We start from the raw sequence: 13,020 nt of genomic DNA, 5'->3' as shown, positions 1-13,020 counted from the left end.
GCTGCTTAATGGGTCAGTCTGTTTATCGTCACTATAAGAAGACGGTGATCTTCGTCACAATTGGTGAAAATCCACAAAAAAGAGAGGTCATGTTTTTGAAACTTTCAAACCTTCATTTTTGCATGTTCTCAAAACACATTATGTGAAGACGAAAAAGTATTCAGAGTAGCGTGTAACATCGGCATCTCTGCATGCGAGTGACTCGTCGGTCAAACATGTTCTTGAAATACAGGACACTGCTTGTCGAATGTATTTATTCTTTTTTGGCGGGTGGGAGGGGGGGGGCTAGAAATAGAGTAAAATCACAAAATCTTAGTTTCCAATGAATGTCCCAAAATGTTTCTCTTTTGCCAAATTCCACTGTAGTAGAGTAGTCCCAAAAAAAGTGTGCACCTTACCTCATTGTCCGCATCTTTCAGTTTAATCTCAAATTCTTGTCTCTCCCTCTCCAGCCTGTCATGAAGCTCCCCAATTCTTCTCCTCTCTTCCTCGAGGTGTGCACATACCTTTCAACATATGGTGAAAAATATATTTGTCAAATGCGTTTGTTCAATGTTAAATGTAATGAAACACCGCGGCAGGTATGTTCATTCAGTTTTAACTTTTCATTTCTGATTTCAAATCAACTCAATTTCAGAAGTTCCAGGATTGCTTTGCTAAGTACAAATTTGACAATTCGTTCTGTTTCTGGCATTTCCAAACTGTTGACACAAGTGGAATTCTTCAGTCATTCTTCAGTCACTTCTCGCTTTGGCTGCGCCTCCACATCATAGCGCCAAAATGCCATATTTAATCGAATTAAAAATGCAACAAAAGTAGTCACCGCAATTGCTCTCAGATTTGACCAAATCACCATCGCGTTCAAAATCAGATGCATCAGGTGACAAACAAAAAGTGTTGAGCATGAGTCGGACCTCTTGGTTGATCTTCTTCTCCGAGTTCAGAGCTTCTTGGACGCCGTGTAGTTCAGCCGCATGTCTCCGCATCACCTCCTCAATGGCCTTACGCACTTGCTCCTTCAGCCGCCTCCTGTCCTCCTCCGCCTTCTCCACCAGCCGTTTCTTCTCCTCCTCCAGCTTCTGCTGCAGACCCGCTCTCTGCACCTCCACCTGCTCCAAGCGCTTGTCCAACTGAGCCCGGACGCGGACCCTCTCCACGTCCAGCTCCTTGCGGAGACGCTCCACCTCCTCCTCCTTTTCCCTCCTCACATGTTCTCTGACTCCCTCGGCCTCCTTCCGCAGCGCCTCCTTCTCCTCGTCTCGCTCTCGTCGCAGTCGGTTTCTCTCCTTCTCCAAATGGCTCTTTTCTTGCTCTCTTTCCCTCTGTAGGTTCTCTCGCTCCTTGCCCATCTCCCTCTGCAATTTATCCCGCTCCTCATCTGCGTGTTTTTGGATGCGCCGGAGCTCTTCTGTCTGAGCCCTCACCATCTCGGAACGTAGAGTGGACAGGGCCTCCGCGTGCTGGGATACACCAACCAGACACTTCATTAGGTACGCCTGCACAATCTTACCAGTACGACAATTCTACAAAGACCAATGCTCCGTTTTGATTGACACAGATTTACATTTAGTACTGCGCTTCACTAGTCTAAGGTGTACGCTACTGTAACGCTCAAATCCAAATGGGATAGGCTTGACGTACCCACGACCCTATTTGAGAGCTCCAGAAAATGGATGGACACAAAGTCTCCAGTATGCATATTACCTGGCGGATCTGGCGGGCGTGGTCGTTATTCCTGCCGCTGGTCTGGAGCTCCAACTCTCTGTTCCTGCTCTGCAGACGACTGAGCTGGCTCTTCAGGTCCTCCACGTCAGCGCACACACACACCTTGCAGCCCACGTTGAGTAACTCTTCTAAAGCCCACATAGAATACACACATCACTGAAAAATGCCATTGCAAAACATGGAATAGAAGTCACTGGTTAGCCAAAGAAATACAGAAAACCGTTTTATCAAGCTCATCACGTAAGATGGAATGAACTGGATTTGGTACAGAGGCCTTGTGTTTCATCGCAAGTGGAAAACCCACGGGGTCAAATTTGGCCCCTATAAATTCTGCTACTCAAATGCTACCCTTAAATCCCAAAGGGTCAAATTTAGCCCTAATCCCGAATTAGGTTTAAAACATTGAATATTTGAAAAAACATGTATTTGGGGTTTTCAGTGAACATGTATAGCAGTCATTTCATGTATAATTCATCATTTTCCAAAGAAGAAAAGGGTTCTTGGGTTCTGCAGGGTTAAATATTCAACAATATTGAACTTCCCGAACTGCGCTGATGACACTCAACGCGAATCTCGTTCCTCTGCTTTCTGACAATCAATTGGAGAGACGCATCCCTTCATGTCTTAAAGACATTAATGCTCGGATGTCAGTGGACAGCCTTAAGCTTAAGCTTGACAAATGATGCTTCTCTTTCCGCTACAAACATCATCACCCCCTTAGCGCCGCCGTGTTAGAATAAGCCTCGCGCTTATGTCAAAGTCGATACATCCATTTTCTTTCGGGACAAGCACGACTGCCAAATGAACAAAGGTAAAGTAGAATGTAGTATGGGATGCAAGTCTCATGAAGTACCCGCTCGGGTCTGCAGTTCATCTTCTTGCAGCAGTAGCCTCTCTTTGGCCACAGCGAGCTCCTCCTCTGCCCGTTTCGCCGTGCCCTCAGCCTCGGACACACGTTTCCGATCCAGTTCCAACTCTTCCTCCAGGTTCTACGAGTGGGGAGAAGAGTGGCCAGCATGGGGTGGAAGGGGACGGGAGGGGGCAATTGAGCACACAGAGGGAAAGGGTAGTTTGGCAAACATAATGTGGACAGAGTGAAATAGCACAAAAGTTTTGTAGCTCACTGCAGGACTTTAATGGTGTGCTACAAGGGATCATGTCAGCTATGTGTCGAACTTCGGCAGGGGGTCTGAATGCTCAGCTTTGGTGGTGATACTGCCACGATTCTATCTTGAGCAAACTACTCATTAGTTTGTACAGAGCTGACAGTGGAAACAGCCCTCAGCCTGCGGTTAGAGAACCAAGGTCTCCCTTCTCTGTCTAACGTGGACCTCCAATAACGGTCGTGAGTTGGCAACATCGGAGACGGCAGGGTGCAACATAGACGTAAACTTGATCTGTTTATCTGCAAAGTACGAAATATAGTCATCGTTTGAATTTGGCAAAATGTATTGGGGAGACTTGACATTAGAGAAATAAATTTCATAACATAAAAAAAAGTTGTGATATACTGTACATATCCCGGTATATTCTTTTAAATCCAAGAATAAGCCTCTCTATTCCCCCCCCCCCAAAAAAAACAATGTTTTTAACAAGTTGTTTTTGCTTTAAAATAATTTTGCCTCCCGTCAGTCATAGCGATGAGGTCGATTCCTCTTAGTCGTTGGCTGAGCTCTGATGATTGCGTCAGTGTAAATGGTGTACCGGCAATGGAAGCAGTGACAAAGGTTCCGCATTGTTCGGAAGTGAGGCTGTCACTATATTATGTTTTTAGATTGTAAATCAGTCTGCTTTCATGATGGGCTACGGAAATAAGAGAGGCTTAAATCAGACGATTAGGACAATTTTAAGTGAAACTATACCTCTGAAGAATTGCTCAATCATTAAAATTGTTGTAGATTTATTTGATAATCGATTAGTTGTCAATTCATCGATTCATTTGAAGTTTCTGCATTGTTTGGAATGAAACCTGCAATTAAAATGTATTGGTATTTTAATGCATGAATTTATTTGAAATGAACTAAATGGAATTAAGGCGTTGAAGTCCTACCCCAAATAAATGTACACAGAGTTGTTCATTCTCTTTTTTTTTATCGTACCAAAATAAAATGAAATGAAAATGAAAATCATCACGTACGGACAGTATGGATACATAACTTCTGCTGCTTGAGGCTGTAAATTTCCCCAGTGTGGGACGAATAAAAGATATCTTATCTTATCTTATCTTAACCTATCAAACTCTTCAAAATGCACACCTGCACGATCCAATGAGATCCAAAGCACACACATGAGAAAGCCGCATTGTGAGGATAATCACCAACTGAGCATTATTAGCTTAGCAAAGACATCGTTTTTCATTTGGATCCAGTTAGCCGATGCAGGTGTACCTAAATTCCCGTCCGCTGATCGTATCTGAACGAGAAGTGCAGAGGTTTTACCTGAATGCGCTCCTGCAGTTTGACTGCGTTTCGTTTGCTCTCCGCCTGCCTCTCCAGATGGCTCTCCACCTCGGCCTCGGCCCTCTTCACTCGTTCTCTTAAAGCACTGTGCATTCCTTTTTTCTCCTCCTCCTCTTTCTCCTCCCACCTGCGCTGCTCCTCCCGCCATTCGGCCTCTATCGTCTTCCTCATTTCTTCTTTCTCCTCTTCAAGGCGGCTCAACTTTTGCTGCCATTGCTCCCTTTCCGCATCCGCAGCTTGCCTTCGCTCTTCCTCTCTTCGGTCCCTGTCCTCCTTCATCATGTTCACCTCCTCCAAAAGGCCTTTCACTCTCTCCGACTCCTCGTGTTCATTCTTCTCCTCTGTCCCATTCTTCTCATCCTCACCAAGTCTCTGCCTCAACTCGCGTTTGGTGCTCAGATCTTGGATCATTTCCTCGGCCTCTTCCAGTTGTTTGCTCAATCGCAGGTTTTCCTCTTGAGCAGCGCTGATTTTGGACCTGGCCCCCCCGAGCTCCTCCTCTGCAGTCTGGAGCCTCTCCTCATAATCTCGTCTCAGTTCGGCTTCCGTTTCACGCTCCCTCTCCTCTGACTGCATGCGAAAGAACTCAAAGTCGGCTTGGACCTGGAGGCACGGGTGGCAAGATGTTACTCATGGTACGGTGTAATGAGCTGTCATGCAAGAGCTGCAGAATTTCTGCCTTTACAAAATGGAATTTAGGGAAGAGCATGATAATAGCAATTGTTCCCCAATCATGAAATTTAAGTGGAATGCGGACCCGTAGTTTTCATTGCCACTGTCAGAGATTATTATTTGAACACAACCTCAAATTCATTACTGTGGTTGTTGCTTGGCTAATAATGCAGGTTGGTTACCTTACTAGACTACCTAAGAAAGACAAAATATTAAACCTGTGGTCTTAATGTGGATAGTGGAGAGTTGTTGGTTGTGGAAGAAGAAATCAAATCAATCAGTCAGTTTTATTTTACCTGGTGTATTTGTTGAAATAATTTCATGCAATGTATCCAAGTTTAACAAGTTTATTAGAGCCTCGTAATTAGACCGTCATCCAATGGAAGGTTTGTACATCTGAACTAGTTTAACAGGCAGATTTCTTTTCTTTTGACAGAGGTATTAGCTCTTTTTAGGCTGTACTTAACTAAGTGTAGGTGTATGGTTCGAAAGTAGCAGCGAGAAATAGTTTGTCCCCCCTTCCAGTCATGATTTGCATGTCAAAAAGTATATACGCCCAGCGCCTACCACAACTTTTACTGAAACCTGAAGCTCATGCTAGAGGAATGCCGTTATGTATGATTAATGTGTATGTTTTATTGAGGCACATTATGCAAATTGCACATGACGAATGGGCTAAGCACCACGCTGTTTGCACCGCTGTGATTACAGTGGGGCACGTTTGATGCGAGTTTGATTTGCAGCTCGAATGTGCGCGCATTAATTTTACAGCAAAACAGCATGGCCTTGGAAAGAGGTTGGCTCATTATTATGGGATAAGGTTGGCGGGGTCAGTACACACACGCAGGCTCAAGGACACACACACACACACACACACACACACACACACACACACACACACACACACACACGAATGAATGCGCGTACTTGCGCTCCGACCCTCTGCTGCTCATCCAGAGACTCCTGCAGCTGGAGGAGTCGCGTCCTGAGCACTGAGCCCTCCCCCTCTTGACACGTCTCCATCAAGATGCGGTGCAGCTCCTTGTCATGGGCGTGGTTCAAGGACTGCAGGGCCGCCTCCTGTTCCTCGTTCTTCATGTTGAGGGAATAAATCACCTGGACGGAATCAACAACACGCAGATTAAAAGATACTGACGATTCGGTTTGGAAGAAGCGAACATATTTGTTGATCTCATGATAAAGTACAGCAGTTAAGGCATACAGTTCGTTGTGGTCAAATTTTGTTATAGATACGAGGACCAGTCAGCTCAAGAAACTGAATGTTCTACTTCTGGGTTAATAGATCTTACAAACTAATGAAAGTTATTGTTAATCTAAAACAAGAATTATTTTTGTACAAAAAACACTTAAAAATTATTATTAAGATATGAGCATAATCAAAACTAGTGTGTGTGTATATGGGGATGGTGAGGTGGTCTCTGTCCATCTCTCTTTCCCCAAATAGACTGTGTCTAACCAGTGAAATATGGCCCGTTTCTTATTCACTTTACCGCTGTGCCCACAGTGTCATCATCTGACGACCCTGACGTCTCACTTACACACTCTTGGGGGTGAGTGTCCATGAGTTTGTGCAGGGGGGGGATGCACGGGCTCATATTTTACACAGACGCCGCTCTGTCTGTGATACACACCCCTGGCATACGGTGTCACGGGACGTGTGTCACTATGTGCGTGCATGTGTGTGTGTGTGTGTGTGTGTGTGTGTCCACCTTGAATGCACATTGCATTGCTTTTCGCCTGTGATATCAATGACAGATGTGACATGTGGCAAAGCTCGCGTCTCACGTTCCTGTCCGCTCAACACTTATATCCAATCATGTCACGGTGCAAGAACTTTGGCTCACGCGCTGCGAGTTGGACCGAGAGACATGAAAGGGACTGTATCGAGGGCAGGCTCTGAGGGAAGAGAGGGTTCATGCTGTGCTTGGATGTCCTTCTCTGCCTCAGTTTTTTTTTGAAAATGGGAGCAATGAGCCGAGAGAAAATGCTGGAATGAGGATCATTTAACAGCACAACACACCAGAACATTAAATCTCAAATGCTCCTTGCACAGTCATGTTACGACAGCCTCCATACTTTATTTAGGGAAACTTGGTTGACCAGGCAGCACAGTGAATGACTGGTTAAACACGTGGCTGCAGTTTTGAATGGATGAAGTGTTACCACTGTTGCCTCACAGGAAGGTTCTGGGTTTGAATGTCAACTTGGTCTTTGGCAGGTTCTCCCTTGTGTTCGTGAGTTCATTTGTGGTCCTCTGGTTTCCTCCCTGGTCGTGCTAAGGTTCATTGGACACTCCAACCGGTGTGAATGTGGATGGAATGGTGGTGTGTCAGCCATGATTGACATATAATCAGTCCAGGGTGTAACCTACATTTCATCTGAGTAGCCAACTGGAATTGATTTGAAAATATAATGTATGTTAAATGGATGGCTAGAATGTCATGATTTATGGACTTCATAAAAATCTGTGTGATTAATGTGAAGAGACTGCTGTTGACATGGTCCTATTTGTCAACATTTTGTGATCTATTTTCGTAGACAGTGCACGTGCGCTCAGGCGTAAAGACTGGTGCATCTTCATCGTGCCGGTGTGAGTCTTGTTTAGCGTGCTTGGGAATGTGGCAGACTGCACTCTGCCAGGCTGGGCATTTTGTTTTACACCCCCCTGCGCACCTGACAATTTGGTAACTGAAACCAAATTAAGCATTTAGACCATCTGAAAGCTGTTCTACACAGGTCTCACACCCACGGACACGAATGATCGGACTCCAGTGATGCAGACCATATGCATTCCCTGCCCTTAATTTCAAGGGAATGACAGGAGTCACTTCCATTGGTTGGGAAATTAGTTAGCTGTGTTCACACCCACATCAGCGCAAACACCCATTTCTAACTGTGCGCATCTGTGAAAACAGCAAAAGAGAGAAACGCGTGCAAGCTTTGACCGAGACTTGCACTGGGCATAAAAATATATCCATTAAAGGTGTTCAATAAAACAGAAAGGTTCTTATAATGAAGTCATGGCAAATGCAAGTAAAATGTTCTGGATCAGATTGCATTCAGAAATAAATTGGTTCTTGCTATGATATAAACGGTTCATTGGAAAATTAATCCCTGAGAGAATTGTAACCGTAGAGTTGCATACGCGCTGATATCGAATTGACACAGCAACAGTATGTTGTGCCTGATATTGAACTCAGTAGAGTCCTTGGTTTGAAATAATACAGAAAAAGCTCCTATGGCAACCATCCCCAGAGAACACACCCACCGAGCCCCAAATACTCTACACCTTGAATTTACAATTCCACAAGCCTTTCGGATTCTAGGAGAAACGTCTTCAACAAATAACAACAGTCCAGCTGCCTCGATTGAACCTTCGCAGATGACCATGACCAGGCTGACTGAGAAACTACACCGACAACTGCAATCAATTTTGTTTTTCCACTTGGCAGCTCCAATTCAGCTCTGCTCTGCTGCATTCTTCCCTGGTTGGGGTAGACTCTTTTCCGATTCAACAACAAATGCACGCTGCAGTGAAGCCATCGCTTGGAGCGACACATGCTAACGAAGGTCACCTTTACCGACTTGTAAGAGGTGAATTTTATCAGAAAGGAGGCTGAGGGTAATAATAAAACACTGCACTGCTGCAAAGCGGAAACTGGAGGGTATACAGCAACATTGAGATCTAAGGCACATCATAAGGGTACGCTATTGTTACATCATTAGAGTACCGTGACGATTTGTATGAAAAACACTTCTTGGACACGGCGGTAACTAAGTGCGGGTTTTGACGTATCGTTACACCGCTGCGCGAACCAGTTCATTGTAAGTCGTTCGTAACATCAAAGAGTGTGTCAGTAGAAGGTGGCCGTGGTCAACAAAACCTTCTCTGCTGGCGAAAACACTAATCAAAACGTTTTTTTTTGTCCGATCAAATTTCAACCTCCATGTGGTGCTCTCCCAATGTAATCTGCCCAGGACCTTGGGAATCAGTAGTGCTGTCTGATGTAACTTGAACTATATTATAAATGGAACTGTTTGTTGAAACAACAGACGTCATACTCATCCTCACAGGGCCGGCGAGGTGGCTCACGATATAGTCAGCATTTTGATGTTTTCTGATTAGTCAGAGCAAGGCAGTTTTTATCTAGCAAATCAAATACGATGTAATCTACACACATTAATGCATGTAATAATCAACAACACAGCTGAGTAGGATGTATTTTAAAACCCCAAAAAGTTTTGTCATGTTGAATAAATATTTATAATATTTAATATTAAATAAATATTTAATAAATATACTGTAGATTTGGATTTTGTTAATGATTGTTTTTGTATAGAATTAATTGGATTTCTATAATTGGAAGAAGCGCTATTAAGAGGTGGATTTAGATAAATTCGTCTCCACTGAAGGCCCACATACCAAATGCACAACCAGCTACTGGCAGTAGCTTATGCTTATGCCAACGTCATAATTACAGTAATTATTTTTAGAAAAATCACTTCTAGCGAAGAAATATAAAACCATCAAATGAAAAGCACTGAGTCTGGCAGTAGCGTGCCTTTTTCTGATGAATGTCAGTTTATTATTCTTAGGCCTCTTGGCTAATTAGTATGCTGCTTTCTGACCTCGAAATGTTGTATGGTGCGACTGTCGTAAATGGAGAGCCATGTTGAGTCGGAACCAAGTAGGAAAAATGCACATACAAAAAAAATCCCTATCAATGGTGTATAAATATGATTTTGCAAACACTAATAAGTTTATCTACCATTTGGATGTGAAAGAAGTTTGCAAGGTGGGAGTGTAGACTGGCTCTTTAGCCAATTTAACTCCATATTATGTAATTGGGTAGCCTCACGGTTCAATACTTTCTATGTTTACTCACATCAACGTCAGCAAAGAATTGCATCCATTCATTCATTCATTTTCTAAACCGCTTATCCTGACAAAGGTCGCAGGCGTGCCGGAGCTTACTCCAGCTGTCTTCGGGCAGTAGGCAGGGTACACTCTGAAACGGTTGCCAGCCAATCGCAGGGCACACAGAGACGAACAATCTTTCGCGCTCACAATCATACCAACAGTAGGGACTATTTAGAGTGTTCCATTAACCTGCCGTGCGTATTTTGCAAATGTGGGAGAAAACCCACGCAGGCACAGGGAGAACACATCACACAGGAAGGCCGGAGCCGGAATCAAACCCTGCACCACTGCACGGAGGCCGATGTGCTAACCAGTCGACCACTGTGCTGCCCGTCAGCAAAGCGTTTCATTAATATTCTGTGCAAAGTGTAACGCAGCACAGCAGAGTGAAAGGCTGTTGCAAAAAGTAGAGAGCTTAGACAGAAAGATGTACTCTTGCTTGCATCGGCTCGCCTCCCACACATGCCCGCGGACACACACAGACACACACCCACACACCTCCACTCAAATGAGCATGCGGCTGAATTACAAAGCAGGCCCCACTTTGACAGTGCAAGCTGGACATCGCAGACAAAATTAGATGTGCCCATCAAAATGTTGCACACCCCGGCGCATATACATTATACATACCGTACTTCTATTCTGATGTCTACTTCAAGGGTGACATCGAGACTTTGAGTTATTGTGTTCGTACACAAGAAAAGACTCCTGTGAGCATAGACAACAGCTGCTTCGACGCGCTCAATTCGCACTTTCTTCCAATTGGCTTGTTGCGCCACGTAAACACACTCTTGGTTTATCTTTAGCAGCACCCATTCAACCAGGGCACACCAGGAAGAGGAACGAGGGGGAAGGGTAAGTGTGAATCTGTGATGGGTGGAGAGGATGTGAAGAGGTGCTTTAAGTACAAGTGCATGATTTATTAAATATATAAGGTTACTACTGCTGACCCCATTTCCCAATCCACTTACAAACCCATAAACGAATCACGGAGGTCAGATGTCAAGAGGTTGGGTTACTTCAAACCCCTGAGTTGCCCCTGACTCTTGAATGCACGTCTTCAATAGACATGTTGGACAATTCAACAAAGTAAGGTCTTTAAAGCCATAGTTGGATAGTTTAAATGTAGACGTGGGCACCCATTAAACACATTTGGAATGAACGTGAAAACTGTGAGCGGGGCATGTCATGTCCAACACCGATGGAATTTCAGTTCCTCAGTGTCCTCATACTTTTGTCCATCGGGTACAGAAACAAAAGGACGGAGCAGATAGACTTGACAAATGTCACACGTCCTTAACAAGCACAGACACAAGCGCTGACCCAAGTTCCCTGTCATCTTTGTGCACATCCTGCACATATGCTTGGACATCTTTAGAGCGGCAAATGCAAGCCGCATACAGGATGTTGCTGCAGAGCACATGCTCCTTGACACACGCGCGCGCACACACACAGACACACACACCACCACCACCACCAAGCAGCACGGAGGTGAAACCACGAGGGAGGACAGCGACTGCATCGTCATCAGTAATCGTCACCGCTCAACTAACGGTGGGTCATGCCCTGCTTCTCTAAGCAGTATTGTGAAGAGATCACACGCGTGGGTCCCTGTGCAACAATGAAAAGCATCGAAAGAGTGCTGCCGGAAGCACATTGGCTTCAATTATATGCACACACTCGGTGCACATTACATGTGTTGCTGACAATAAGCGTGTGAAAGTTATCATGATAAGATTGATCATTAATACACTCCCACTTGCCAACATTAAAGTTGGGGGTGAGCGAGAATTTATTCCTGCTGACTTGGCGCTGCACATCCTTGGACCTGTCATCAACCAATGGCTGGGTGCATAGAGACAAACAACCAAGCACACTGCTATTCTCAACTATGGACAAGTTAGAGATTTCAAGCAGAGTGACATGCATGTTTTTGGAAGGTGGAAAGAAGAAAACCCATGCAAACTACAGAGTGAACATGCAAATGCCACATCTGACAGTCAGAATTGAATCCAGGACCTCTGCACTGTGGAGACAATGTCCACTCAATACACCACAAATTCTTAATTGACCCTATCACACAGGCAACGTAACTTTTTGTGATAAGGTACGGGTCAAATGACAGAATAGGCCAATTTACTACTGTGCCCAATATAAGAAAATTCATCTCAGTGTAATGCAGTGTTATTCTACACAGAGAAAATAAAATAGTGTGAATGAAGTGATTATTATTTGTCAAGACAGATTTTTGATTAATTTCTTCGAACGGATAAAAGAGCTCAAGTGTACTGAATGAAGTGTGCAGGGGGGGGGGGGTTGAGTACATAAAACAAAGCTAAACTTGGGGATGGGTTGTAAAGCACGCAGAGTAATATGTAAATGAATTGAAATTTTATTGGGCTGTACTTGAAATGCAAGTGAGGCAGATTTGAATCCTTTCGTACGGTATCGAATTGCGAGAAATCGTATTTTAATTGATCATGAATATGCATGTAACGTGGTGTCATATACACTGGATATAATTTCTGCGCACGTCTGGATTTAAAAAAAGACAAATAATGTCCACGCAAGGCACGTCAGCGTTTCGAGAGGCGGCGCTGTCTTCAGGTTCGTCCGGTCACGTCCCACCTACCTTGGTGAGCTGAGCGATCTTCTTGCACATCTTGTTGTGCATCTGAAAGTCGCACTGCTCCTGCTCGACGTTCTGGAACTCTGCCGCATTCCCGTTAACGGCAGACCCCGGGCCGGGGGTCTGTAGAGCTTTCCCGGGGCCCGAAGCCATTTTGACAGCCGCTTCCCCTCCAGGGAACAACTTCCAAGCCCGGAGGATAATCACAAATGATCCCACCGCCAATCAAACGCAGAATCCCGCCTAAATGGTGTCCACTTTTTATTCGTGCATGTCATTCCTCCGTCGGTAGGCTTCCTCCCTCGTAAGGCAGCCGGTAGAATTGTGTGGAAAACATTTGGGAGTGGATCGGCGGGGCTCTCCGCTTGGAGCGTTCCGGCTGCAGCTCCCAACTGTCCTCCGCCCGGCGATCGCGGAGGTCACACGCTGGAAGTCCATCGGGGACGCGCTCGCTACGAGCGAGCCTTGCCCGGGGTGCCAACAGATATTTGTTCCTCTCGGGCGCGGGAGGATGGAGGCACTGGAAGCGGAGCGGAGGGGCGGAGAGGGGCGTGTGTAACCCGCGGAACATTTGCGGAGGCACGAGCAAACGG

General features: G+C 45.0%; 1 protein-coding gene across 4 annotated transcripts in view; it reads right to left on the bottom strand.

The window, feature by feature from the left end:
- Nucleotides 1-13,020, bottom strand: part of fam184b (family with sequence similarity 184 member B) — a 24,998-nt gene extending 11,978 nt beyond the window's left edge. For 2 of the 4 annotated variants that reach the window (XM_052084303.1, XM_052084306.1), the window contains exons 1-7: nucleotides 12,431-13,019; nucleotides 5,784-5,972; nucleotides 4,164-4,787; nucleotides 2,579-2,714; nucleotides 1,705-1,853; nucleotides 915-1,460; nucleotides 399-506 (exon numbers count right to left, since the gene is read on the bottom strand). In XM_052084303.1, coding sequence (XP_051940263.1) covers nucleotides 399-506; nucleotides 915-1,460; nucleotides 1,705-1,853; nucleotides 2,579-2,714; nucleotides 4,164-4,787; nucleotides 5,784-5,972; nucleotides 12,431-12,580 — 1,902 coding nt within the window. In that variant the 5' untranslated portion in view covers nucleotides 12,581-13,019. Of the gene's footprint in view, nucleotides 1-398; nucleotides 507-914; nucleotides 1,461-1,704; nucleotides 1,854-2,578; nucleotides 2,715-4,163; nucleotides 4,788-5,783; nucleotides 5,973-12,430 lie in introns of all 4 variants that reach the window. The other 2 variants (XM_052084304.1, XM_052084305.1) reach the window with 2 other exon arrangements.

Source organism: Hippocampus zosterae, chromosome 13 (assembly GCF_025434085.1).
Source record: "Hippocampus zosterae strain Florida chromosome 13, ASM2543408v3, whole genome shotgun sequence".
Lineage (NCBI taxonomy): Eukaryota > Metazoa > Chordata > Actinopteri > Syngnathiformes > Syngnathidae > Hippocampus > Hippocampus zosterae.
This window is presented reverse-complemented; position numbering and strand designations above follow the sequence as displayed.